Below are 25,544 nucleotides of genomic sequence, written 5' to 3' on the forward strand. Positions count from 1 at the left end.
CAAAAGTGAAGGCATATGAATAATTTAGAATCATAACAGTGAATAGAATTAAGTTCAACACCAGGTTATTATTGTAAAAAATGTATATACAGCCAGGTGTAGTGATGTACACGTTTAATCGAAGCAGGATTCTCCTTCCCTTCTCTCTTTCTCACCTGTTCCCTCTCTTTCTTCCTCTTTTCCTCTTTCCCTTTTCCCTTCTTTCTTTTCTTTCTTTCATGACAGAGCCTCCTATGGTTTTTTTTTTTTTTTTTTTTTTTTTTTTTTTTTTTGGTTTTTTTGAGACAAGGTCTCTTTGTAGCCCCAGCTGGCCTGGCACTCACTATGTAGCCCCAGCTAGCCTTGAACTCACAGAGCTCCACCTGCCTCTGCCTCACCAGTGCTGGGATTAAAGATGTGCACTGCCATGCCAGGCCTGCCTCCTATGTGTTTATGTAGCCCAGGCTGGCCTCAACTGAAGATACCCTGCCTTAGCTTCTCAGAGTGATGAGATTACAAACACATATCCCCATATCCAGAATTTCAAGTACTGGTCCAGCCTCAGCAATGTTGGTCAAGAAATCATGAACTGGATGAGCTATTCATACATTTTCTGATGCATATGAAAGAAGAAGATTTAAAAAAAATGAAACACTCTGCCAGGTGTGGTGGTGCATGCCTTTAATCCTAGCACTTGGGAGGCAGAGGCAGGCTGTCTACATAGCGAGTTCCAAGCCAGCTGGGACTACAGGGAGACCCTGTCTCAAAAAAACACACACATAAAAACAAAACAAAACAAAAAACCCGCTCATTTGTGTAGTACGTAAATGGCCTTCAGGTTCTCCAAGGATGCATGGTCATGTTTTGGGGAGCCTGCAGCCCACCAACCACCAAAGCCCAAGTCACCACTATCTCTAGTGCAGGCTCTGGAAGGGCAGCAGGGCACATTAACCAGAGTGGGCTGGCCACAGAGGCCTGCAGAAGTCGAGCCTGGAAGGATGGCCCCATTTGGCCAGTGGAAACCAGGTAAGCAGAGATCCCATGTGTAAAGCAGTAGGTCTGGAGCAGGCCTGGCATTTCTTTGAGTAAGGAGTGGCCCACTCTTTACCTGCTCAGGGAAATCCATCCAGCAGGTGGCTGGTAAGTAACTCCACTTCAGAGAGAGGAGCACTGAAGTTCTTGTGGGAGAGCTGCATAGGCCTTGGAAAGAAACAAATGTCAGAACACAGGAGCAGGCATGAATTTCATGTCCAGTGTGTGGTCCTGAATAGCTCTGACCACCTGTTCCCTATGCTTTTCTCTTGTTAATTTCTTGGTACCAGGTGATCTCTGTTGTAACCTTAAACAGTCACAGGAGAGGGGAAAGGAGTCAAGATTCCTACTTGTCTTCCCCTGGGAGTCATAGTATGATCCCAGCAAAGTCACCGAGGAAAGACCATAAAAGCTGAGTGGTACTAAGATGTTGAAATCATAAGGCTCTGAACTCAAACCTGAGTTTGGTTTTGACCTAGGCCTGCAAATACCTGCACTCAGTTCACCTTTGGGATGAACACAACACATTCCTTGAATGTTTACTGAAGGCTATCAGTGTCTAGTGGCAGCATCCTTAGAGCCAGGAGCCCACCTGGACTTGATAGGTTGGACCCAGAGAGTATGGTAGGGTTGAGGGCAGATCAACCCCCTCCGCACACCCAGGACCCATACAGCTCAAAGCTGCAGGCTCCAGGAGAGTCGAAGAGTGATCAGGACACCTCCTAACAGGAATTCTGAAGAACCCAAAGATTTTCTTGATGTCCTGATGATCTGGAGGCTTTTTTTTTAATCTTTTTGAGACAGGGTCTCCCTGTAGCCCCAGCTGGCCTGGAACTCACTGTGTAGAACAGGCTGGCCTTGAACTCACAGAGATCCTCCTGTCTCTGCTTCCCAAGTACTGGGATTAAAGGCCTGTGCCACCTCACCCAGCCATTGCCAGGTCCTCTAACAGAAAGGTCTGGCTTTCCTGCCCATGTTTAAGCCTTAGGTGGCTTACAACACTGACTCGTGTCCTTAAGGCTCTCGCAGCTCAGGCCAGGTACAAGGAGGGCGCAGGGGCCACTGTCCAGGGGGACACTGGAAGGCAGAGGTAAGCAGTATCCAGAATGAGGGGCTGGCCTGGGGTGCCACCTCCCATTGGAAGGGCGTGTCCCTCAGGTCCCGCCTCCGATCCCGCCCCTTTCACCGAAGTGACAAGTGCTGCGGCTTTTGCTCCTGGTTGTTACCGTCGACGTTGCTGGCTCTGCTCCTCCAGGTCCCACCGCTGCTACCATGCCTCGCGGAAGCCGCAGCGCGGCCGCCCGGCCTGTCAGGTGTGACGGGGACGGGGATCCCCCGAGGGGACGGGCGAGGGGAAGCGTGGTACTCCCCAAGGGCATCCACGGAATGACCTTGGTGGCTACTGCGCCATCTTGGCAGGGGGAGGGGCGGGGGTGCAGCTACCACGTGTCTAAGACGAGGGTTGCCTGCGCCCCCGGGAGTAGAGGGACTTGTTTGCGAGAGCTGCGGGTCCCTGGCCGGAGTCCAGCATTAACCCTGCCTCCCCTTGCTCCCTGCAGCCGCCCAGCCCACCCTCCTGCGCACCCACCGCCCTCTGCGGCCGCCCCGGCTCCTGCGGCTTCTGGCCAGCCAGGCCTTATGGCTCAGATGGCGTCCACAGCCGCAGGGGTAGCGGTGGGCTCGGCGGTGGGCCACGTCGTAGGCAGCGCCCTGACCGGTGCCTTCAGCGGGGGAAGCTCGGAGCCTGCCCAGCCCGCTGTCCAGCAGGTGAGCTGCAGGCCCCTAGAGAAAGGAAGGTGGGATGCACTCATGCTGCGGAAGAGCCTGTGCGGAGTCTTCATTGTGCTCAGAGTTGCCTCAGGCCCAGGACTTTGACCAAAAAGGGTCCTATTCCTCAGGCTGTTGAGTCCACTGGCAGTCACTGGCAGGTTCTCCCTGCCCCTCCCTTGAGGGCAAGGTGCCTAGACTCCCAGAGAATGACACCAGCTAGTCCTTTAAAAATGGAGAAAACCAGGCTCTGATGGACTCAAAGACTTGCTCAAAGGGTACCTAACCCCAGTGGAATAGGAGGAGATGTGTTTTTTTCCAAGCCCTGTTCTCACCCCCAGGCCTAGTATGGTAGCTGCTGGACCTGAGTGAAGGTCAGCCTACAACCATGTCACCTTTTCCCTGATGACCTGTCCCCTACTAGGTTTCCACCACTCCCACCAGTCTTGAGCCAAATCAAATGCCAATTAGCAGTGTGAGTCTTGGGTCATGAGAATCAGTGTGGCTAAGCCAGGAAGGTGCTGGAACTTAGGGTGGAGCTTATACTATATGTTCATGGACCACATGTGTTTTCTAGAGCCTTCTCTCCCCCTCTCCTGCACTTGCTAATTTTGAGGCAACAGGGAAACCCTGTCTCAGTTGAGTGGTTTTGGCTGCTGGCTCATCTGTGACAGGGCTGGAATAGTTCAGGCTAGGCAGGGCTAGCTGGTACTGGGTCATTCAATCTGCCTTGGACCTTTCTTTGGGGCACCAGGGCTGGGGATGTGGTGAGAAGCAGGCAACCTCCAACTTTGGAACATACTTTTGGGTACCAAACTTGAGCTGATAATATTGCCTCTTGTAACTCTTCTCCAGGCCCCAGTACGTCCTGCCCAACAACCCCTACAGATGGGGCCCTGCGCCTATGAGATCAAGCAGTTCCTGGACTGCTCGACCACTCAGAGTGACCTATCCCTGTGTGAGGGCTTCAGCGAGGCCCTGAAGCAGTGCAAGTACAATCACGGTGAGCAGTTGAACTGACCCCCAGGGGGTTTGGGAGGAGCAGACCCTCTTGTATTTGCAGGCTGATCACCAGCTTACGCTGCGGTTTCTTCACAGGTCTGAGCTCCCTGCCCTGAAGAGTCCTAGGTCATACCCCTGCACTTACCCTGGCCCCTCACTGACAGCCAGACCACAGTGAGATTGTACCCAGGAACGGGAGTAAGGAAGCAATTTCTCACCCCTCAGATAACACAAGCCACAAATGTGCAATTAAAGAGTTTATTTTAGACTGCAGCCTGCTGTGTGCCTATTTGCTGGTCCATCTGCTGGAAGGTGAGATCGGGGAGATGGATGGATGGATGGATGGATACCTCTTTAGTGTGCTTTGCTTCATCTCTGTGTGTGTGTGTGTGTGTGTGTCTATGGCTCTGTGTCTCTGTGTGCTATGTAATCCAGGCTGTCGTTCAACCTCTGGGAGGGGTAAGATGAACCCTGTTGTAATCTGTACTGTGGGAAGTCAAAGACAGATTACCTTGGGGAGTCTCAAGTGGGGGGATGAGGCATTTGCAAGGGACCCAGGGGCATCAGACTCTGGTACCTAGACTATTTCAGGATGAGCTGGTTGTATCTGCCCGCAGGGACACCTGCCCCTTTACTCACATCCTGTGACCATCCCCTTCTTGCTGATGCTACTTCTTAGTAATTTCAGATTCTGAAAGCAGAGTCCTACTGAATTGCTGTGTGTTTGCAGTTGATCATAAGGTAGAGGTCAGAGCCAGTCCTCTTGGAGTTAAGTCCAGCTTGGCCACTTGGCTGTGGTGTTGCCAGGTCACAGGGCCTGCTGGAACAGAGTAGGCCCTTCAAACCCAGGGCAGACTGCTCTATCACACATTGTTGCTACTAGGTTCAGTTAGCAACTGTGCATTGAGCACCTACTATGTGCCAGGCTGGAGAGATGTGTACCAGCTTCCTAAGCACTGAGAGCATTCCTACCTTTAGGGTGCTTTCACTCCAGCAGGCTAGGGGGACCTATCTCTAGGTACAGTGTGTACCATCTTGGGGTGTGTATGTGTGGGGTCTGTACCTCTCAGCACACTTGTGTCTGTCTCTTAGGAAGGAAACTCACTTCTGGGTCTTCCTGGGTCTCATACCTCTTCAATATCTGGCTCCAGCTATCAGGTCCTAGATGACAGGGAGGCCGCCCTTCGAGACCGTGAAGGGGGATCTTGCTCCCGGTGGCCACGCCGAGTGCCTACGCGTCTTCTCTGGCCATTGCTGGTGGCTGGAAGGCCTGACAGCCAGCGTAGCTCCTCTGAAAGATCCAGGAAGTCATGTTGTTGGGGACTGGGGAGATGTGTCCCACCCCCATTCTACCTTGACACTCACCTGCCAGTTCCGGGTGCTGTTCATCTAGGTTGTCTAGTAGGGACTCATAGTATGCAGGGGCCCCATCTTTCCCTTCTGTGGTGTATGAAGAGGACAAAGGGTCCTTGTCGATCCTGGTGGTCCCCATCCCACCTTTTACTCTGGATCTGTTTGCTGGCCCAGGTTAGGAGGTAGGACAGAACATTTGATAGGGCCAAACTGGGGCTGGGACACAGCCAAAGTCGGAGCTGGGCAGGGCCTTAAGTGGTCTGTGGCCTCCTATCCCTCCCTTTATCCCAACATAGCAGCAAGGGAGAATCTTGGTCCCCACTTACTAATGATCTGTACCAGGACATAAGTCCCTCGCTCCTGAAGCAAGGAACAGCCCAGGGAAGGGGCCTGGGCTTCCAAGCCCTCACTCAGGTTCACCAGGTGCCCATCCTTAGCCAGGAGGGCAATGGTTGCTGGAAAGGCATAAGGAGAGGCTGGGCAAGCTGCACCTCTCCCTGGGCCCTCAGCTCCTCCTCCACAGTCCCCCCATATCTCCTTACCATCTGTGGGGACCTGCACCCTCTGCTTCAGGTGCCTAGTGAGCGTCACCAGGCTACACCAGGGATTCACCAGCTCCTGACAGCCAGCTATGTGGAGGGGCAGAGATGAGTGGATGGGACATCCCAGCTCCCCTCCCCACCCACTGAAAGAATTCTGCCACTCCCACCTCCCCTCCCTGGAGATGTCAGTAGGATTGTGGGGCTAGGACTGTGCCTCAGGCACAATAGCCTAGGTAAAAGCTGCTTGAACTGCATTGCAATCCCTCCATCCACTTCCCTCTTGCTACTCAAGTAGGGCCCATAGCTTAAGTCCCCTCCCTTCCAGACCCAGGCCCTAGCCCACCCAACCTTGGGGCACCCAGATGCTGGAGGTAAGGCATTTCCTGCCTAGATCTCTTGGCAGCTCCCACTGCCATGGAAACCATAAGGAGCTAAACTGCTTCCAGGGCTGGGCCCACCTCCTATACCCGGCCTCCCTGTAGGTGCAAGCTGATACATGAGGACCACTACTGACTGATGGTGAAGAGGTAGTGCAGTTGAAGACAGATTTCTACCTGTGTAGGGAAGCAGGTGTTTGCTGGGATGAACCTGTGTGGATTATACAAGCAGGACCCAGCAGTTTCCAGTTCAAGGAATTTCCAAGGCTCTCTCTTTGCCTCCTCACAGGGTTGCTTTCTCAAGTTCCCACCCCACCTCCTTGGCTGTACCTCTCCTTCCTATATACCTTGTCCTGGGCGGAGGGAGGCACAACTCCAAGTGTGGCCCCCCACCTTCTGGGACATGGGTCCCTGCTTACCTCCAAACGTCACGGTGATAAACATGGCCGCAGCAAGAAGGAGACACATGGGTCTTTCATCTCCCTTTCACCTCCCACCCCCCATACACACAGCTCCAACTCCCCAGCTTCCCCTGGCTCTGGTCTTGGCTTTTATTCACTTGCTTAGCTAGTCCAAGACCACTGGCCTCCTCTTCCTTCTGCTGCTTGCTAGGCCCAGCAGCTCCTCCGGCTCCCAGTGGTCTCCATGGCAGTAGGAGCTGCTAAGACATCTAGGCAGGAAATGCCTTGCTCCCAGTTTCCTGGTAACAGAACCTATTGGGGAGGGCCCTGAGGCGGGGCTCCTGTCAGGTTCATAGTAGGGGCTCCAGACTGTGGGCCCAAGAATGCCCAAACACTGCTTCAGAGACTATAGCCCCTACCAAGGACAGCGCCCAGGCTGCCAGGGTTCTTTCATGGATCTTTCACCGCCCCCATCCTTCCCTTCTAACTGGGCTCTGATTCCCCAACTGTGCATGTGAGGAATGCCAGGTGGGTGGTCCTGGGTCAGGGTCCTCAACATCCTCTGCAGGTCCTAGCCACCCAGTGTCCTCTTCCTGTGTGGCTTTCTTTCCCTCTCTGCTTTCTTCCTCTCTCCCAGCCTTCCAGCATTTTCTTCTGTTCTTGTTTTTGTTGTTGTTGGTTTTTTTCCCCTTTCTTTTCTTGTTAGCCACACTTTCGGAGGTACAATTTACATCACCCTCTACAGAATTTTATACTTACCTATTTTGTGTACACACACACGCACACACACACACACACACACACACACACACAAGCACATGTAATGTGGAGGTCAAAGGACAAGTTGTAAGAGTTGGTTTTTTCTTTCCACCATAAGAATTCCACCAAGGAATTGAACTTAGGCCATCGGGCTTGGTGGCAAGTGCCTTTATTTGCTGAGCCATCCTTGCCTTGTTTTCAAGTGTTGACAAATCTCTGTAATCATCACATCCAGGCTACAGAACATTTCCATTCACCCTTGTCCATAGTGCACCTTTGTTGTCCCTTTGAAACTGTGAAAGAATAAAAACTGGCGTCACCTTTGCCAAGCTTTAACCACCATCTCCCCACTCCAAATAAGTAAAGCTGGGAAGTTCCAAGAGGGGATTTTATGCATGTATGTCTGATTACAAGAACTAACCACAAAAGACTCTGTCACAACCACAACCTTGTACAAAGGCCACCACAGCCTTACACAGAAATATTTCTGCAAGGCCGTCCACCCAGCAACTGTATGTTTAATCTTGGACTGAGGTCACTTTTGTTATTGATCCTTGTAGGCAAGGATTATTGTTTCAAAATGCTTTATGTAATCCATTTCACCTTTAAAAACGTCCTCCTGCGTCAAATGCCTTGAATAGCTCGTAGTTTGCTATGCCATGTGTGTGGCACCTGAGTCCTGCTGCCATGTTATTCTAGTTCCACTTTAATTTTTTTTTTTTTATCTTTTCGAGACAGGGTCTCCCTGTAGCCCCAGTTGGCCTGGAACTCACTATGTAGACCAGACTGACCTTGAACTCACAGAACTCACCACTCTGCCTCCTGAGTGCTGGCATAAAGGTGTGCACCACCACGCCCGGCACCCAAATAAGTTTAATCTTTAGAGAGTCCCTCTTTGTTATTTACATTCATATAGTGGGCCTAGACCCTGACATCCTCGCTATGTCTTTTTAAAAATATTTTATTTATTATTTTTATTTATGGGTATTCGTGTATTGCCTGCATATAGGTAAATGCACCTGTTGTGCAATGTCCATGAAGGACAGAAGAGGCTGTCAGATTTCCTGGAACTGGAGTTATGGACAGTTGTTAGCTGCCATGTGGGTGCTGGGATTCAAACCCAGGTCTTCTGTAAGAACAGTCAATGTTCTTAACTGCTGAGCCGTCTCTCCAGCCCCTTTTCTATGTCTTTCTATCCAGGGCCTCAAACACGCTAAGTAAGTGCTCTATCACTAGGCTGTACCCCCAGCTCTCTCCCCAGCTCCGGCCATCGTTCTCTGTCTTATATTTATGCCCACCTCTCCTTCTTCCCCTTCTCCCCGTCTCCTTCTCCGGTCTGTGTTCTCACACTTCACCTATGGCTTATACCTATGTTTATTCACGAGCTTTTCCCTCTCTTTCCTCTCTTCCTTATTCTTTCTCTTTCCCTCTCTTACACTGCCTCCCCTTCGCTCTGCTTTGTGTTCTGCCTTCTCTCCATGAGCCTCCCCTAGACTCCTCCAGACAGAGTGTGAAGGGTGCCGGTGTGATTAGGCTGTCTGTTCTGCCTTCTGCAGGCACATTTCTGGATGGCTAGGTTGGAGGGAGTCTGGGTCCTCCACACAGCTCAGCATTGACCCATTTTGCCCCTGAATAAACACTTTCATTTGGTTGGCCTCACTGCTTCCGTTTGTAAAAGGACTACACATGGGGCTGGAGAGATGGCTCAGTAGTTAGGAGCACATACTCTTCTTCCGGAGGACCTGAGTTTGATTCCCAGAACCCATGTAGGGTGGCTCACAACTGCCTGAGTCCAGCTACAGGGGATCTAATGCTTCTGGCCTCTATAGGCACTCACACAGATGTGTACACATGTGCACACACATGATTAAAAATAATTCTTTAAAAAAGAAGGAATATATAACCATGAGTTAGCAGGGCTGTTATGAGGGTTTTCACAACACTTTTTTGTTATTGCTGTTGTCTAAATCAGTATTTAACCATGTGGCCTAGGCTGGCCTTGAACTCATGATCTTCCTGCTACAGCTTGACAAGTGTTGGCATTAGAGGTGGGTGCCACAATGTTCATCTTAAATGTCATATTTTCAAAGCCATCTCAGTTCTCAGCATGTAGCAAGCACTCAGAACAGTGCTATGGAAGTAGGCAGTATTTCCCAAAATTATTCGAGACATTCTGTAGGGACCTACATCCTACAGCTCAGGGTGCTCTCTGTGAGGACACAATAGTGCCTAGAGCCAGGCTCTGGACAGAAAGGCAGCTGTAGGACTGGAGCCTAAAGCTCTGCTGTCCAAGGGATTTGTCTTTGGTGTCTCTGAAGATGGGGGTCTTTTATTTTGAGTGTCATGGAGATCCCTAGGAGGTGTCAGAAGTGGAGTGGGACCCATGAAGAGCTTTGTAATTTCTCCCAAGGGAGCTCTGGAGTCTATCAGTTAATAAGCATAATGTTTTAATTGTGATTCAAGGATGGTAAGGCCAACTGATAAAACTGTTGTCCTTGAAAAGATGACTTATTACAGTTCCTAAGAGGAGGCGCCCATGCCAATGGGACCACACAGGGAAGGACGTGGATGGTCAGGACGTAGAGGGAAAAGAACTGTGGGCATGAATTTTTTTAATAGTCTGTAAGAAGGATTGGGCAAGGCAGGGCAGGCAGATTTAGGACTGGTTAGTTTGAATAACTTCAGTGTTCTCTGGGACAAACGGCTTGTTCATACTAGTTTGGTAAATGGTCCTGAGTGATTAACATAGTTGGAGTGTGAGAGCCAAGTAATGGAGAAAATTGGGGTGTGGGTTTGGGGTTGATTGGTTGAAGTCCTGGTTTCATTTCTGTTGCTGTGATAAAATACCCTGACCAAAAACAATTTTGGGGAGAAAGGAGTTTATTTCAGCTTACAATTCCAGGTTACAATACATCATTGTAGGGAAGTCAAGGCAGACCTTCAAACAGCTAGTCATATCACAGCACAGTCAAGATCATACTGAAATGAATACACACATACTCACTTGCTTGTGCTCAGCTCAGTCTCTCCACGCTTACACAGTTCAGGGCTCCTGCCTAGGGAACGGTGCTGCCTAGCCTGTGCTGGGTCTTCCCACATCATTGAACTCAAGTAAGATGACCCCACACAGACATATAGACAATTCTTCATTGAGATTCTCTTCCCAAATGATTCTAGGTTATGTCACGTTGACAGTTAACCATCACAGTTTGCATTTGAAAAATACACAGTAGTTACTATCTCTAAGGATTGGGTGACTTTGAAAGGGCAGTCCTTCCAAAGTCAACAAGGCCCCAAGAATACTGAAAATAAAAGACATGCTTATTGATCTAAAGACTTCCCAATAGGTCCACATTCCATTGCTGTAACAATCAACTAAAAAGAAAAAGATTATTTTGTCTTATAGTTTTGGAGGTTTCTGTCCATGGTTAGTTGGCTCTGTTACTTTTGGGGCCTGTGGTAAGGAAGCATACCATGGTGAGAGTGTGAGGCAGAGACAATGCTTACCTCAAGGAGACCAGGCAAGGGAGAGAGAGAGAGAGAGAGAGAGAGAGAGAGAGAGAGAGAGAGAGAGAGGCAGTAGATCCCCACTGTCCCTTTCAAGGGCATCTCCACATTGTTTGAAGATTTCTCTATAGCACCCATCTCTTAAAGTTTCCACCACCTTGCAATAGAGCCAATCAGAGGACCAAGCCTTCAACACATGGGGCTTTTGGAAGACATTCCAAATCTAGACTACACACTTAAGAAATGGAGGGCACCCAATACTGTGCCAGTTCATTCTAGCACTGCATCTTCGCTATCTTCCAGCTGCCAATGTGCTCCTGCCATTTTCCAACAGGGAAACTAAGGCACACAGAGGGGAAGTAACTTGGCTGAAGTCACACAGTTAAAATCATGAGCTGAGCCAGGCATGGTGGTCCATGCCTATAATCCCAGTACTTGGGAGACTGAGGCAGGAGAACTGATGTAAGTTTGAAGTTAGCCTGGGCTACATAGTGAATTTCAGACCAACCTGAAACTGAAACCTGAAACTTTGTCTCAAATAAAACTCCCATCCAAAACCAAAATGAAAAAACTCGTAAGCTGGGAATTGAACTCAAGTTGAAAACCACCTCAGTTCTCTGGCAAATTAAAAATACTGGCAATGTCAAGGCTGGCAAGATATGAAATCGCTGGAATTCCCTAGTAATTCCTGGTAGTAGTAAAGGCTGGTACAACTGCCTTGGGAACCATGACACTGTGTGCTAAAGTTAAATGTACACATGCCCTACCACCTGGCAATTGGACTCCTGTAAGTCTCTCTAGAAAAAAAAAAAAAAGACATTGACAGACTAAGCATAGTGGAACCCTTGGGAAATAGAGGCAGGAGGAGAAGTTGAAGACAAGCCTCAGCTACTTTGTAAGTTTAAGGCCAGCCTGCTCTACATGAGCTTGTGTTGCAAAAAACTAAAATCAACCAACTAACCAATCAAACAAACCCAGCGTTGACAGAAATGTTTGTGAATTTTACTGATCATGGTCAAAGACTGGAACATTCTCAGGAGTTTAAATAACAGGAGAATGGGTAAACTAATTGTAATGTGTGTGCACAATAAATTACACATAGCTGTGAGAATAAACTATATATTGCTGCCCACATAGATGATTAAATTTTGTTTGTTTTTATTTTATGTGTATAAGTGTTTTGCCTGCATGTAAGTGCACCAATGTCATGCAATGCCCGTGGAGGTCAGTAGGGTGCATCAGCTTCCCTGGAACTGGAGTTAGAGATGATTGTTAGCTGCCATATGGGTGCTGGGAACAGAACCCAGGTCGTCTGCAAGAACAGCCAGTGCTCTTAACCACTGAGCCATCTCTCCAGCCCCACATGGATGATTCTTAAAGTTGGACAAAAGAAACAGGCATGTGTGTACACACACACACACACACACACACACACACACACACTCACATACACACACACAGAGTCCATTTATAGAATTTCTACAATAAACAAAATTAATCTAAGGTGACAGAAGTCAGAATGATGGTTCCTTTGGGGGTTGTGTTAGTCAGTTTTCCATCACTGTAAAAAATACCTGAGATAAACAACTTACAAAGAGGAAAGGTTTATTTCAGCTCACAGGTTTGGGGGTTTCAGTCCGTGGTCAATTGACACCATTGCTTTTGGGTCTGAGGCAGAGAGCATATCACAGTAGAAAGGATGAGATGGAGCAAAGACACTCACCTCATGACAGGCCAGATAGTAAGAGAGAAGAATCTGGGACCCCACTATCCCTTTATGAGCACATTCTTATTGATCTAAAGACTTCCCAATAGGTCCTGAATGTCAACAGTGCCAAGCTGATGCGGACACATGGGAGCTTATGGGGAACATTCTAGATCCAAATTATAGCAGGGGCAGATATTGTTAGTGGCTAGAAAGGAGTATAGGAATGTGTGTGTTTATTTACTGTTTAAGATTCTGTACTTTCCCAGCTGGGCATGGTGGTGGCGCAAACCTTTAGTCCCAGCACTAAGGAGGCAGAGGCAGGTGGATCTCTGTGAGTTCAAGGCCAGCCTGGTCTACATAGTGAGTTCCAGGCCAGCTGGGCTGTCTCAAAATGACCAAAAAAAAAAAAAAATTGTGTGCTTTCCTATATACCAGTTGTACCGCAAATAAAAAGGAGGTTCTGGGGCTGGGGAAGTAGTTCAGTGGTACAGCACTTGCCTATTGTGTTTGAGATCTTGAGTTCAATCCTTGGTGTTGAAAAAAATAGCCAATTCCAACCTCTGTGAAGGCTTCTGAGCTTCTGATCGCCCACTGTGTGTCAGGACCCTACCATTTGGTAGACAGGGCCTGGCACTGGCCCCAGACATACCCTTCCCTCTTCAGTCAGTGAGCTGATTTGCATGTCTTATTGTGGTCCAGTGGTCTCTCCAGTTCTGTAACTGTAAGCACAGCAGAACAACTCTGGAGCAGCCTCCTCACTTCTGGCCATGGCCCACCCTGGATGCCAGCCCCTCCTCCTGATGGGAACCTTCCTGGCAGGTGAGATTCAACTGGAAAAAAGGTGGGAGTTGGCACTGGCTCAAGAAGACCTCTGCAAAGAAGCAAATCAATAGGGATAATGGGCTGGGTCCTGGGAGAGGCATGGAGGTAGAGAGGAGACCTGGTACCAGGCAGCTCTGTCCCTGACCTGGGGCAAGGTCACTTCCCTGTGTGGGCCTTGGTTGCCCCATCTGTGGGTCTTTTTGGACTCTGACCCTTTGGAGTCTCTGAGGAGAGACTACAACTGGTCATCCTAGTCTCTCAGAGCAGAAGTTGGTGTGGGTACCTACCCGACAGAGCCTCCAAGGCAATACCCTGTGACCAGCAGCCTGAAACTCAGATGATAGTTATATGTCCCAGGGAGTTCCAGGGGGCAGTTAGCCTGTAGTCAGGGTTTGAAAGAGCCATTAGATTGAGGGACAAGGGTCCAATGAAAAAAGGGGTAGGGTGCAGACTAAGGGGACCCAGAGGGCTCCAGTCTCATGCTTGAATACTAGGTTCTCGACTGAACATGGATTATTGAAGGCATGCCATTAATACTAAATTTAGGGGCTCACAAACTCCAAAGCCCTCATTCACAGAGGAAAATGGAGATGTCGAGAAGCATTCTAAGTCTCATGGACCAGCTGCCCTAACCCCCATGCTCCATCCAGGGCCAATCCCATGGTCCTGGGCTATGAAACTTTTGGGAGTGGGAGTCTCTTTAGTGTCTGATTATTCGTAGCAGGATAGGAAGGAAGGGGCCCACGCTGGGCCTCAGTGGTTCTGTATCTTTCAGTTTTGCAGGCAGCCATGGCTCAGCGAGATGGACTGCTGGTGTTGCCGGGTCAAGTGGCTCAACTCTCCTGCACAATCAAGCCCCAGCATGCCACCATTGGGGTCTTGGGTGTATCTTGGTATCAGCAGCGGCCAGGCAGCGCCCCCCACCTTCTCTACTACCACTCAGAAGAGAGCCACTATCGGCCGGATGACATTCCTGACCGATTCTCAGCTACCACAGATGTGGCCCACAATGCCTGTGTGCTGACCATCAGTCCTGTGCAGCCTGAGGATGATGCAGATTACTATTGCTCTGTCGCGTATAGCTTTGATCCCTAAGGCTGGGGTATGGGATGAATGTCTCCTCTCTGCCTACTTTTGCCTTTGACCTTGGGCCCTTTCTCTAAGCTTTGCGTTCCTTCCTCTGTAAAATGAGTTAATAACATTCAACATGTAAACCACATTCATTATGATGATCTTGAGATCCTAGCTGGAAAAGTGACTAGTCAATCTGAGTACTTGGAAGTTGGGATTCTGATGATGCTGTCAAAGAGGAAACACTTGAGACCCTTAGGGAACGTGTGGCCTACCCTTGCACTTATTCCCCAGGGGTTTAGCGTGGTGCCTGACCTTCTCATGACCCGAAGCACTAAAGGTAGAGAAAAGGGAACCAGCCCTTGCCACCCAAAGCTCTGCATGGCTGACTGCGGTCCAACGCTCATGGGTCTGGGGTGGCTGGGCCCCATGGAGTCCATGCTGCTGGCTTGGGGAGGGGCAGCCCTTGCCTCTCCCCTGAATTCTCATGCAAGTCCCCACTGATCCTTGATGGGCAGGAGGTAGGTATGTGATGACTTGAGGTCTGGAGGACTCTGAAGGCCAGGGTTGAGGGTACTGATGACAGTGGGTAGATTGGGGTAGCATCCCACCCAGTAGAAACAATGTGTTCTACTGGTCTCCTGGGAGAGGCTTTCCCGCAGATGGGTAGCCACACCTGGGAAGTCAGGGGTGGGGCATTGACTGGAGGGACAGGTCTTGCCATTAGAATCAGAACTCGGTGTCTGGTGCTGGGGACTGTGTGCATTCAAAAACATCCTTGAGCCGAGTATGGTGGTGTATACTTTTAGCCCCAATGCTCAGAAAGCAGAGGCAAGCTGCTGAGTTTCAGGATAGCCTGGTATACACAGCAAATTCCAAGGAAGTCTGGGCTACATAGTGAGAGTGTCTCAAAACCAAACCAAAACAGCAAAAACATTCCTGGGCTTGGGGGCCTGGATCTGTGGTACAGTATTTGCCTAGCATATGGAGGCTCTGAGTTCAATTCCTAGGGCAGAAAAAAGAAAAAGAAACACAAAACAGCCTAACATATCCAGCTTCCTTCCTGGTGTCCCTGAAAGTGCCTCATGCCTGGAGGTCAGCAACCAGATGCAGAGTTGGGGGATCCGGGGTCTGGTGAGGTCCGGCCTATACTGTCTACCTCCTAGCACGTCCCCTTTCACCCCGCCTTCATCTCAATGCAGTCTGTGTGGGGGCGGGGCAGCCAGGACCAGGCTTCCCTTGAAAGTAGGCTTTTGAACCCCGCCTCGGGGCGGGTGCGGCAGGTACCTGAGGGGCCTGCCTTTCCGGACCTCAGGACGACCAAAAAGATACCCTGATCTCAACTACCACCCAGAGATCCGGCCACGCGCAGCCGGGCCGGCGCGGCAGGAACACCGAGATGCTGAGACCTCCACCAGGCCTAGAGTGGTCCCGGAAGTGCCCGCGGGCAGGGGGCGGGGCTCCAGGCGCGCTGCGGTCCGGGGGCTCTGCGTCAGCAGCTGCTGAGGCGCGAAGGCAGGACGGCTCCGGGTGGGAACTGCTCAGGTGCGGCTCCGCCCCGCCCGTGGCCCCGCCCCAGCCAGGTGCCCCGCCCCGGCCAGCCCCGGCCCAGGTGAGTCGCCCTGCGCCTGCTCTGGCATCTCTACTCCACCTGACCACCTGTCGCACCGCCTGCCCACGGGTGTGGGTGTCCCCAGATGGTGCGAAGCCTGTAGGGGCGCTGCGTCACCGCAGGGTGGGTGGGTCTGTGGCCACTCGCCGGGCTCCACCTGCCACCCCATGACCGCACTGAGGGTGTGTCCTGTGCCCAGGCCCTGGCAGCCTGTGGATGCACAGGGAGTTGGAGAAGGCCCCGAGAGAGGTGGGAAGCATGGGCTTCCAGACCTTGGGATTTTCAGTCTGGAAACATTTAACACATTGCCGGGAATAGAAAAAGGATTGACAACTTTTTATTTGGAAACACCAGGATTTTAACAGGTGGGTGGAGGAAGAATTGCGGTCCCCAGATACGGAGAAGGGGTCAGGTGGCATGAACACCGGGAAGAAAACTTTCAGAGACCAGGGGAATAAATTGTGGCTAGGCTTAAAGATTTCAGGGACTCAAGCAGGTAAAGTCTGTTAGTGAAGAATGACTCATTGTCACAGCTTCCACGTTTTCAAGACAAAGCCAGAAATCTACTTATTTTTAAGCTTTGGTAGCTAAGGAAAAGCTCAACTCTGAAAGCTAAACAAACTGAGTTCATGGCAGGAACCCCAGGCTGGCAACTTGTTCCCCGTGAAATGTTGGGTTGGTGGTGGTTTGGTGAGCAAAGCCAGTTGGGGTGGGGATGTATGGATCGAGAAGAAAGAGACTTGACAATAAGAAGGTCTGTCATCGGATGACAATGCCAGGAACTGAGGTTCCAGCTGAATTTGGAAACTTGGAATATGCTTGGTGCTGTGTAGTTGTGTGATTTTCCTGGGTAACATTTAACATTTTAGGAGTATAAACTCAGAGTGGTGTCCCACACTTGTAAAATCCTTGCACTTGGGGGAGGTAGAGGCAGGAGGATCAGAAATTCAAGGTCATTTTCAGCTACTTTGAGGCCAGTCTGGAATATAGGAGACTATCTCAAAACAACAACAACAAACAAAACCCCAAGCAACAATAGCAGCAGTAGCTACAACAATTCAGACAGACAGACAGACAGACAGACACACACACACACACACACACACACAATCATCTTAGGAATTAGCGGAGGTGCTGAGAGTTAGCTGGTGATTGTCTATGGACAAGGGAGGTGAAGAATGTGATGCTGGCCAGAGTTGAGGGGGCCTATAGTTGGACCCACTGTGGAGAAAGAATATAAGCCAGAGAGAAAGGGTAGAACAAGAAGAAAGCCTGGATAAAAATGGGGGTTTATTGGGTTTGATAAAGTTGAAAAACATCATGTGCTTAATGAGAGGGGTTGGAGATGGTATGCTGTTGGAGAGTAAGGAGTTGAGATGTTTAAAGCCACTAAACTTTCCTCCATCACCCACCTGGTGTTGGAAATGGAACCTAGGATCTTTTTGCACTTTAGGCAAGTTGTCACTGAGTTACATGCCCATCCTGATCAAAGAATTTTAAAGACACCAGGTATTGTGGTCTACACCTTTAATCCCTGCCCTTGGGAGGCAGAGGTGGGTCGATTTCTGTGCAATTGAGGCCAGCCTAGTCTCCCTAGTGAATTCCAGGCTGCCTGTGGCTACAGGGAGACCCTGTCTCAAACAGACCAAAATAATATAATAATAATTTTAAAGACTATTTTAGTTCTCTGCCTTTTTTTTTTCCACACCTGGCCTTTCTACTGGCTTAAAGAGTTAAAGAAAAAAACATTTGCACATGCCAGGTGTGGTGCCGCACACCTTGGGAGGCAAAAGCAGGCGGATCTCTGTGAGGTAAAGACCACCCTGGTCTACATAGGGAGTTCCAGGCCAGCTGGGACTATAGGAGACCCTGTCTCAAAAAGACCAAAACAAACAAACAAACAAACAAAAAACCACAAAACATTTACCCATTACAGTGAGTTCCATCACATCTGTTCTAATTTATGTCTATTCTGAGATATATGAGCCGTTACCCTCTAAGCTTCAGGGATAGGCAATGCCCTCTGATGTAGTTGAGAGGACTACACGAGATATGCTTGTAAAAGTTCTAGTGCTGCTCAGTTGGTAACGAGTGTTCAATAGTATGAACTGTCACTATTATCAGGCACCCGAGGAGTTCTTCTTTATCTAGCACTGAGATTTCTTAGTGGGGTGGGAAGGGGCTTCCTCAGAGGTCACCACAGAGGAATGGAGGGCCAAATAGAGGCTCTAGTCTCCTTCCTTGTCCCTGCTTGAATACCCTTCTAGCTGGGGCAGTTTTACTTCTGTCTGCTTCAGTTGTTCATCTGCCAGACAATTATTTGAATAAAGAATTCTTTGTCAAAAAAGGGAAAAGCACATGACAATCAGTGGTAACACAAGTGCTTTTCCACCCTTTGGTCCTTTATTCAACTGTGAGCACTGGGCTAATGCTCAGTGCTGGAGCTGGAGATGCTACAGTGAGGAGGCTTAGTATTTAGGCAGAACTTGCCCTTAGGGAGCTGAAGGCTACTGGCAGAGGAAAGGGACTGTCTTGTAAACTTAACAGGTGGCAGGGCTGTGACTGGGCATACTTCATACCCGTTCACCAAGGGAACATGCCTGAAATGGTCAAGAGTACAGTTAAGAGGGGACGTTCAGATGAGTGTGGAAGGACCAGCATGGTCTAGACTAGTGAAGGGTCTCTTAGAAGACAAAAGCTGTGCATTAAGTTGTTGATCTGGGTATGTCAGAGATGGGAGATGGCTAGAGGGCTGGATATGAAGGGCTTTGTGAAGGAGTTGGGTTGTTGAACAATCCCTAAGGAGGTAAATGACATATTCAGGACTGTGTTCTAGGTTCTTGACTCTGGTCTAGTGTAGAGAATGGACCAGAGAGGCTTGTAGCAAATGGGGGTAGACGGTTAGAAGAGTACTGAACAGATCCCGGGTAGCTGCACTGAGGCCTGAGCTGCCTGTCAGTGAGATGTAAGGGTAAAGGTCCTTTGCATGTGACCTCAGCGAAGGTGGGCTGTGTGGGGAGAGAATGTGAGGGTCCAGGTTGATTTGCAGGTTTCTGGCTGGGGACCTGGCTGGTGGCAGTGCAGTTTGCCTAGTGTAGGAGGGACATACTCTTTTCCAACAGAACCCACCCCCAGTACCATCCAGTAGCCAGATGTTGCTTTACTTCTTGGTTTAGTTCATCTTTGTGAACACCCTTAGCCTAAGAACTTCAGACACTATGATGAGGGCCTTGAGGTGTGTGTGTGTGTGTGTGTGTGTCCTCCGTGAAAGTGAAAGCCAGCTCTAGTTCATTTAGGGCAACATTGTGTGTGTCTTAGACCCATTTGGTTGGTTGGTTGTTTCTTTTAGCATCTGAATGAGGTACCAATGAACTACTTGACTTGCTGACTTACCAATATTCCTTGTTTTGTTTCAGGTTGTGAGAACAATACTTACAGCCAAAAGGACAGTTTTTTTTTGTTTTTTTTTTTTTTTTCCTTTTTGGTTTTGAGACAGGGTCTCACTATATAGCTCTGGCTGACCTGGAACTTGTTATGTAGATCAGGCTGGCCTTGAAGTCACAGAGATCTACCTGCCTGTCTTCCTGAGTGCTGGTATCATAGGCATGCCCCACCACACTTCACCAAAGAAGAGTATTTTAAAGACCTATAACTACCGGGGTGATAAATTCACAATGGAGGTTTCCCCAGCAATGAAGTTTAGTGAGACCTTTGTGTTTGAGGACAAACTTTTTCCAGGGGAGGACCTGGGGGACCCTTTCTTTCAGGAAAGAGGTCTGGAGCAAATGGCTGTCATCTATAAGGAGGTCCCTCTTGGTGAGCAAGACACAGAGCGTGAGGATTACGAAGGAAATTTCAGTCTGTGCTCAAGCCCTATTCAGCATCAGGTTATCTCACCAGGAATCAGACCTGAGGGAGAGGAGCTATTCGGCCCAACCTTTTTGCGGAAATCTGACGTCAGCGTGTATCAGATTATTCAAGAGAGGGAAGAGTCCAGTCCACATGATGGTGAGGAAGCAGGCAGGGAGGGCTCAGGACTTAATGCTGCCCACAGAAGCTCACAGCCAGCCAAGCCCTATGCGTGCCATGAGTGTGGGAAGGCATTCACCCAGAGCTCGCACCTGCTTCGGCACCTGGTCATCCACACCGGGGAGAAGCCCTACGAGTGCTACCAGTGCGGGAAAGCCTTCAGCCAGAGCTCCCATCTGCTCCGTCATCAGATCATCCACACTGGGGAGAAGCCCTACGAGTGTCAGGAGTGCGGGAAGGCCTTCCGCCAGAGCTCAGCCCTTACGCAACACCAGAAAATCCACACTGGGAAGAGGCCCTATGAGTGCAGGGAATGTGGGAAAGATTTCAGCCGCAGCTCCAGCCTCCGGAAACATGAGAGAATCCACACGGGCGAGAGACCTTATCAGTGCAAGGAGTGCGGCAAGGCCTTCAACCAGAGCTCGGGCTTGAGCCAGCACCGGAAGATCCACACCCTGAAGAAGCCCCATGAATGTGAGCTCTGTGGGAAAGCCTTCTGCCACAGGTCCCACCTGATCCGACACCAGCGGATCCACACGGGGAAGAAGCCTTACAAGTGCGAGGAGTGCGGGAAGGCCTTCAGCCAGAGCTCCAACCTCATCGAGCATCGCAAGACCCACACAGGCGAGAAGCCCTACACGTGTCACCAGTGCAGCAAGGCCTTCAGCCAGAGCTCCTCACTCATCGAGCACCAGCGCATCCACACCGGGGAGAAGCCCTACGAGTGCTGTCAGTGCGGGAAGGCCTTCTGCCACAGCTCTGCTCTCATTCAGCACCAGCGCATTCACACAGGCAAGAAGCCTTATGCCTGCGAGTGCGGCAAGGCCTTCCGACACAGATCTGCACTCATCGAGCACTATAAAACCCACACGCGGGAGAAGCCCTATGTGTGTAATCTTTGTGGCAAGTCCTTCAGGGGTAGCTCCCACCTGATCCGCCACCAGAAGGTCCATGCTGGGGAGAAGCTGTAGAAACGGGAGCCCTGCGGCCAGAGTGAGCCTTGAGCACGTGGCTTGGTCTCTAACAGCCCCCCAACCCCCGCGGCTTCCTTGACCCCAGTGCCGGATGGAAACCCTGCCACTGGGACCTTCCGAATAGCCTGTGAACGGGATCGCCCCTTGCTGGCCCCCCACCCCCACCCCAAGGCTCACCACCTCCAAGTAGCTCCCTAGGGTGCAAGGCAGGACTGCTGGCAAAGAGAGATGGCTTTCAATTTCCTCATTCACACGTGTGATTCCCAGGCCTCTGGGCTTTAATTGTGCTTTCTGCTTTTCCTAGAGTCTGTAAAGAGAATAAATGTCAAGAGGCAGAGGGTTGACTTGAACCCAAGAAAGTGTGAGATTAACTCTACATCAGCCCGAAGTCAGGCACTTTCAGAATGGAGAGAGACCCACTCACATTTGGAGTCAGCTGAAGAAAATGAATTCTAAAGTAGACAGAGGCAACAGAGTTCTCTGTCTTGATCTGGCATCAGGGATGTATAACCTGCTTAACAGGGCAGAAAGAGTTGGAAGGACTGATTTTGAACTGAGTGTGGCAGATTCCTGTGTATGGCCTCATAAGCTCTCATTAGCAGGAGGGGGGATTTTTGTTAGGTGGCTCTGTTGGAGCTGTGGAGGTTTGGTTTTGTTGTGGCCAGAAGATATGTGATGACTGTGATTGGCACCCTCTTGGTGAAACTTCTCGGACTCAGTGCTCCCAGCACCACAGCGTGCCATTTCTTCTCTGTGCATTGGTTGTGTAGCCTTCTCTCTTTGCTCCCTGGTGTCCAGACATGGACAACAGGTGATTTGCAAGAAGAAACCATGGTTCAAGCAGAAGGTCTGGGTTCAAGTCCTAGTACTGTCTCCCTCTACTTGTGTGACCTTGAGGCATGTTTCCTCCAGACCAGACGCACATGTATCCACTGGACTGCCGTATCAGTGTCATCTGTTTCCTTTGTGCTCTCTTCTTTCTCTGCTGCCAACTGGACTTCATCTGAGAGTTGGTTAAAAGATGCCATTGCTTTTGCTCCACCTGCATCAATTCTATCCACAGCCTCGGAGTTGCATTCTATGGTGTGTTTCTGAAGCTTCCCTGGTGATTATAAGGCAGAGTGTGTGGCCAGGCTCTGAGCCCTAAGCTGTCTCAGGTAGTTCTGAGAGCTTCCAGCATCACCTACTCACCAAGGGGAGCTTAAAGATTATTTATCACTCCGCAGACCTCTACGTTCTGAGTGTGGGCTCAGACCATGAGAGTTGCTGGCCAGTTGAAAAACATTTGTTGTCCCAGGCAGGGAAAACAATCTCTGTCTCCCCCCTGCACTCCCACTATGGGTAGAACACAAGGCTTTGCACATTCTAGGCGGTGCCCTACTACTGAGCTCTGCCCCAGCCCCCCGGGATCTCTTTGGTGCTGCTTCCACCCACCCCTTAAAGCCAGTGGAGAAAGAGGAAGTCTGGGCTGTTTTGAAGTTTTCCAAAGTTTATGGCTGGAATCACGTGAACTCTTCACTGAAGATGCTGTTTCTTTCATTTGGTGAGCAGCTGAGTTTTGATGAATAAACATGGGAAAGCCATATTTGTTCTTTAGGGTGTGGTAAAGCAGAAATTACAAATGATGGGTGGTGTGATGGGCTGGAGAAATCACCGTGGGAATCCTGACTACTTCCATCAGCCATGTGCCCTAGAACCCACTGAACAACCAGCTGGACCACAGAGGCCATGGGAGTGAAGAGAGAGTGCCAAGACACACTTGGGACAGCAAGGGCATCAGGCAGGGGCCCCTGAAAGAGCTACCTCCTTTTAATGTCCCTCACCCTGTCATCTCCATTCTGCCTTCACCTTGACTAGGCAGGTCCTTAGCCATCCTGCATCTGCCACCTTCCTGGGGTCTGTCCCTCCCCATCATTCCTGCATACCCTAGCCCAATTGATTTTTAAAGCATCATTTTGCACACATTCTCCTTAAGGCCAACTTTCAGGAACTTTTTTGCGCATACACTTTTTGTTTACTTGTTTTGATGTTTTGAAATGGGGTCTTCCATAGCAGAGGCTGGTCTTGATTCTTCAGCCTCCACTTTCCAAATGCTGGGTTTATAGATATGTGTCATCATGCCTAGTTTATATCATGCCTAGTTTATATGTACATTTTTTTTTCTTTGAAGAAGTTTCAAGTCGCTCAGACTGGTCTTCAATTTATTATGTAGCTAAGACTAGCCTTGAACTTCTGATATTTCTCCACCTCCAAGTACTAGAATTACAGCTGTATGCCCCCTGGCTAACAACCTGTTTGAGCCAATCTGTTTTACCGATGAACAAACCAATGGAGGTCAGGCCATTCCCTGCCAGATGCTGTCTCTGTTCACCTGACTTACTTTTTGCTGTTCTCATGTTTCAGAAAGTCACTTTCTCTTTTCTCCTCCCCAGCTCTTTCCGTTTTTCCTTTTTTATGTAACATGGGGATTAAGACAACCTGATTCATTGGCAGATTCTTATACAAACCTGGTAAGACCATGAACTTTTTAAAAAAAAAAGTATGAGCAGAGCCTAGTTACTCTTGTTCATGTTTATTCACTGTTTTGTTGTATATTTTGTGCTTGTTTTGAGACATTGTTTTGCTATGTAGTCCTGGCTAGTACTTTCTGTGTCACTCAAGCTGGCTCTAAACTCATAGCAATTCTCCTGCCATAGCCTCCCAAGTGCTGGGATTAGAGGCATGTATCATGTATCTCCATGCCTGGCTTATTGTCTTTTTTTTTTTTTTTTTTTAAAGATTCCATTATATTTTGATTTTCAGCCTAAGGTTACAAGAGATGCCACATGGTCGTATTTTAGTTACCTTTTAATTGCGCTCTCTCTGGGCTGGCCTCACTTTTGTTTTGCCTTTATCCAGCAGTGGCTGGCTTTGTCAGCAGTTCCTGTTACCAAAGTCCAATTCTTGATTTTGTTTACTAATCTAAATGTTTTGTCAGAGGATTGAATTCTCTTTCTCTCTCTCTGGCTTAATACCTTCCAGTTCTGCGGTGAGGGGCCTGTAGAAGGAATCCTGCAGTGAGGGGGCTGTAAAAGGAATCCTGCAGTGTGTTTGAGTTTCTATTCATTTTATTCTTTATTTTATTACTACTTTTTTTTTTTTTTTTAAATTTTGGTCATTTTGAGACAGAGTCTCCCTGTAGCCCCAGCTGTCCTGGAACTCACTATGTAGACTAGGCTGGCCTTGAACTCACAGAGATCTGCCTGCCTCTGCCTCCCAAGTGCTGGGATTAAAGGCGTGCGCCACCACACCCAGCTTTATTACTACTTTTTAGAGATACAATCTTACTATGTTGCTTAGACTGGTCTCAGACTCCTGAGCTCACATGATCCTTCCTCAGCCTCCTGAGTGTCTGGGATCATTGGTGTATGCCATCATGCCCAGTTTCTAGTTGAATTTTTTTTGGTCTTTTTGAGACAGGGTAGCCCCAGCTGTTCTGGAACTCACTGTGTAGACCAGGCTGGCCTTGAACTCACAGAGATCTGCCTGTCTCTGCCTCCCTAGTTCACTTTTAATTTGTTTCTCTTTTATATATGTTGTTGCTATGTTAATGGTACAGTTCTCTCAAATCTTTTTGAGAAACAATTGGAGTAAAAAGTAGTAGTAAATCAATATGATAGATATTTGGAGCATATCTATTTAATGATGATGTGTAAGAAAACTGTGCCTTTTAGTAGCCTCTCTGCCTCTTAATGCTTCCAGCTTAAACTTCTAAATATTGTAATTGAAGCCTCTGCTTTTCTTGAATTTGCTTGATAGCATTTAGCTCAGCATTTTATGTTTCAAATTCGTGTATATATTTTACTGTATATCTGTAACTTATAAACAGCAAATTATATAAATCTTATTATATCAGAAATTATTAACATCAAGCAATGCGTAATTTAATTTTAATCTTAATATTTTAGTATAAACTTATTTAAGTGGATAAAAGATTGTGTTTATTTCCTGCCCATCTCTATGATTATTAGCCACATATAGAGTGTCATTTCTGGGTAAACTAAAAGTTCACTACTGACTCCCCCTGCTCTTCTATGACTGTTTTCTTGTCACATTTGGGATCTTGAAGCCCAATCTTTAAGTCACTACCTAGTGTTCTTAGCTATAACATGGAGTAACGAGGCCTCCTCAGAGCCTGGTAGAGCTCAGAAGACTAGGGAACACCAAAATGTCAGCAAATTATGATGTGCAGGTCTCCCTTATCCAGTGATTTGAGTATGCTAAGCACACTTAGCAACCCTGAACTATTTTTCTGTTCTTTAAAATAATTGATTTATTATTATTATTATTTGTATGAATGATGGGGGGGGCTGAAGACAACTTTGTGGTGTATAGTATCTCTGTGTCACTAGGAGTCCCTGAGTTTGGTTTCCCATTGTCCCATAGCTAGAACTGGCTTCCCCATGGCAGATCTGGACCTCAGGCTTACAGAATGGCTGAGGTCAGGAGAGTATAATATGTGGGCCCCAGGCAGGGGTGTGAGGTCCAGCTCTTTCAAGCTCAGCACTGGCCAGTCTCATAGTACCCTACCTCATAGCCTTCTGCACCACATTACACAGACCCTCAGAGA

At 48.9% G+C, this 25,544-nt stretch overlaps 4 protein-coding genes across 4 annotated transcripts; 3 read left to right on the forward strand and 1 right to left on the reverse strand.

The window, feature by feature from the left end:
* Positions 1-2,180: 2,180 nt before the first annotated feature.
* Chchd10 (coiled-coil-helix-coiled-coil-helix domain containing 10) lies at positions 2,181-4,053 on the forward strand. Its single transcript, XM_008840623.2, has 4 exons — positions 2,181-2,324; positions 2,571-2,778; positions 3,634-3,781; positions 3,877-4,053. Exons 1-4 carry the CDS (start codon positions 2,284-2,286, stop codon positions 3,894-3,896), a joined length of 417 nt encoding a protein of 138 aa, XP_008838845.1. The 5' UTR covers positions 2,181-2,283; the 3' UTR covers positions 3,897-4,053.
* An 874-nt stretch (positions 4,054-4,927) lies between these two features.
* Positions 4,928-6,496, reverse strand: CUNH22orf15 (chromosome unknown C22orf15 homolog). The gene is made up of 5 exons (XM_008840626.2): positions 6,472-6,496; positions 5,676-5,762; positions 5,460-5,588; positions 5,146-5,220; positions 4,928-5,071 (listed from the first exon to the last, which is right to left on the reverse strand). The coding sequence occupies exons 1-5, from the start codon at positions 6,494-6,496 to the stop codon at positions 4,935-4,937; spliced, it is 453 nt and encodes a 150-aa protein (XP_008838848.1). The 3' UTR covers positions 4,928-4,934.
* A 7,542-nt stretch (positions 6,497-14,038) lies between these two features.
* Vpreb3 (V-set pre-B cell surrogate light chain 3) lies at positions 14,039-14,461 on the forward strand. The gene has a single exon (XM_008840624.2). The coding sequence runs from the start codon at positions 14,039-14,041 to the stop codon at positions 14,342-14,344; it is 306 nt and encodes a 101-aa protein (XP_008838846.1). The 3' UTR covers positions 14,345-14,461.
* A 4,978-nt stretch (positions 14,462-19,439) lies between these two features.
* Positions 19,440-24,364, forward strand: Znf70 (zinc finger protein 70). Its single transcript, XM_017800005.2, has one exon. It carries the CDS (start codon positions 19,538-19,540, stop codon positions 20,930-20,932), a length of 1,395 nt encoding a protein of 464 aa, XP_017655494.2. The 5' UTR covers positions 19,440-19,537; the 3' UTR covers positions 20,933-24,364.
* Positions 24,365-25,544: the final 1,180 nt, after the last annotated feature.

Source organism: Nannospalax galili, unplaced genomic scaffold, assembly GCF_000622305.1.
Source record: "Nannospalax galili isolate Female #2095 unplaced genomic scaffold, S.galili_v1.0 scaffold2661, whole genome shotgun sequence".
NCBI classification, from domain to species: Eukaryota; Metazoa; Chordata; class Mammalia; order Rodentia; family Spalacidae; genus Nannospalax; species Nannospalax galili.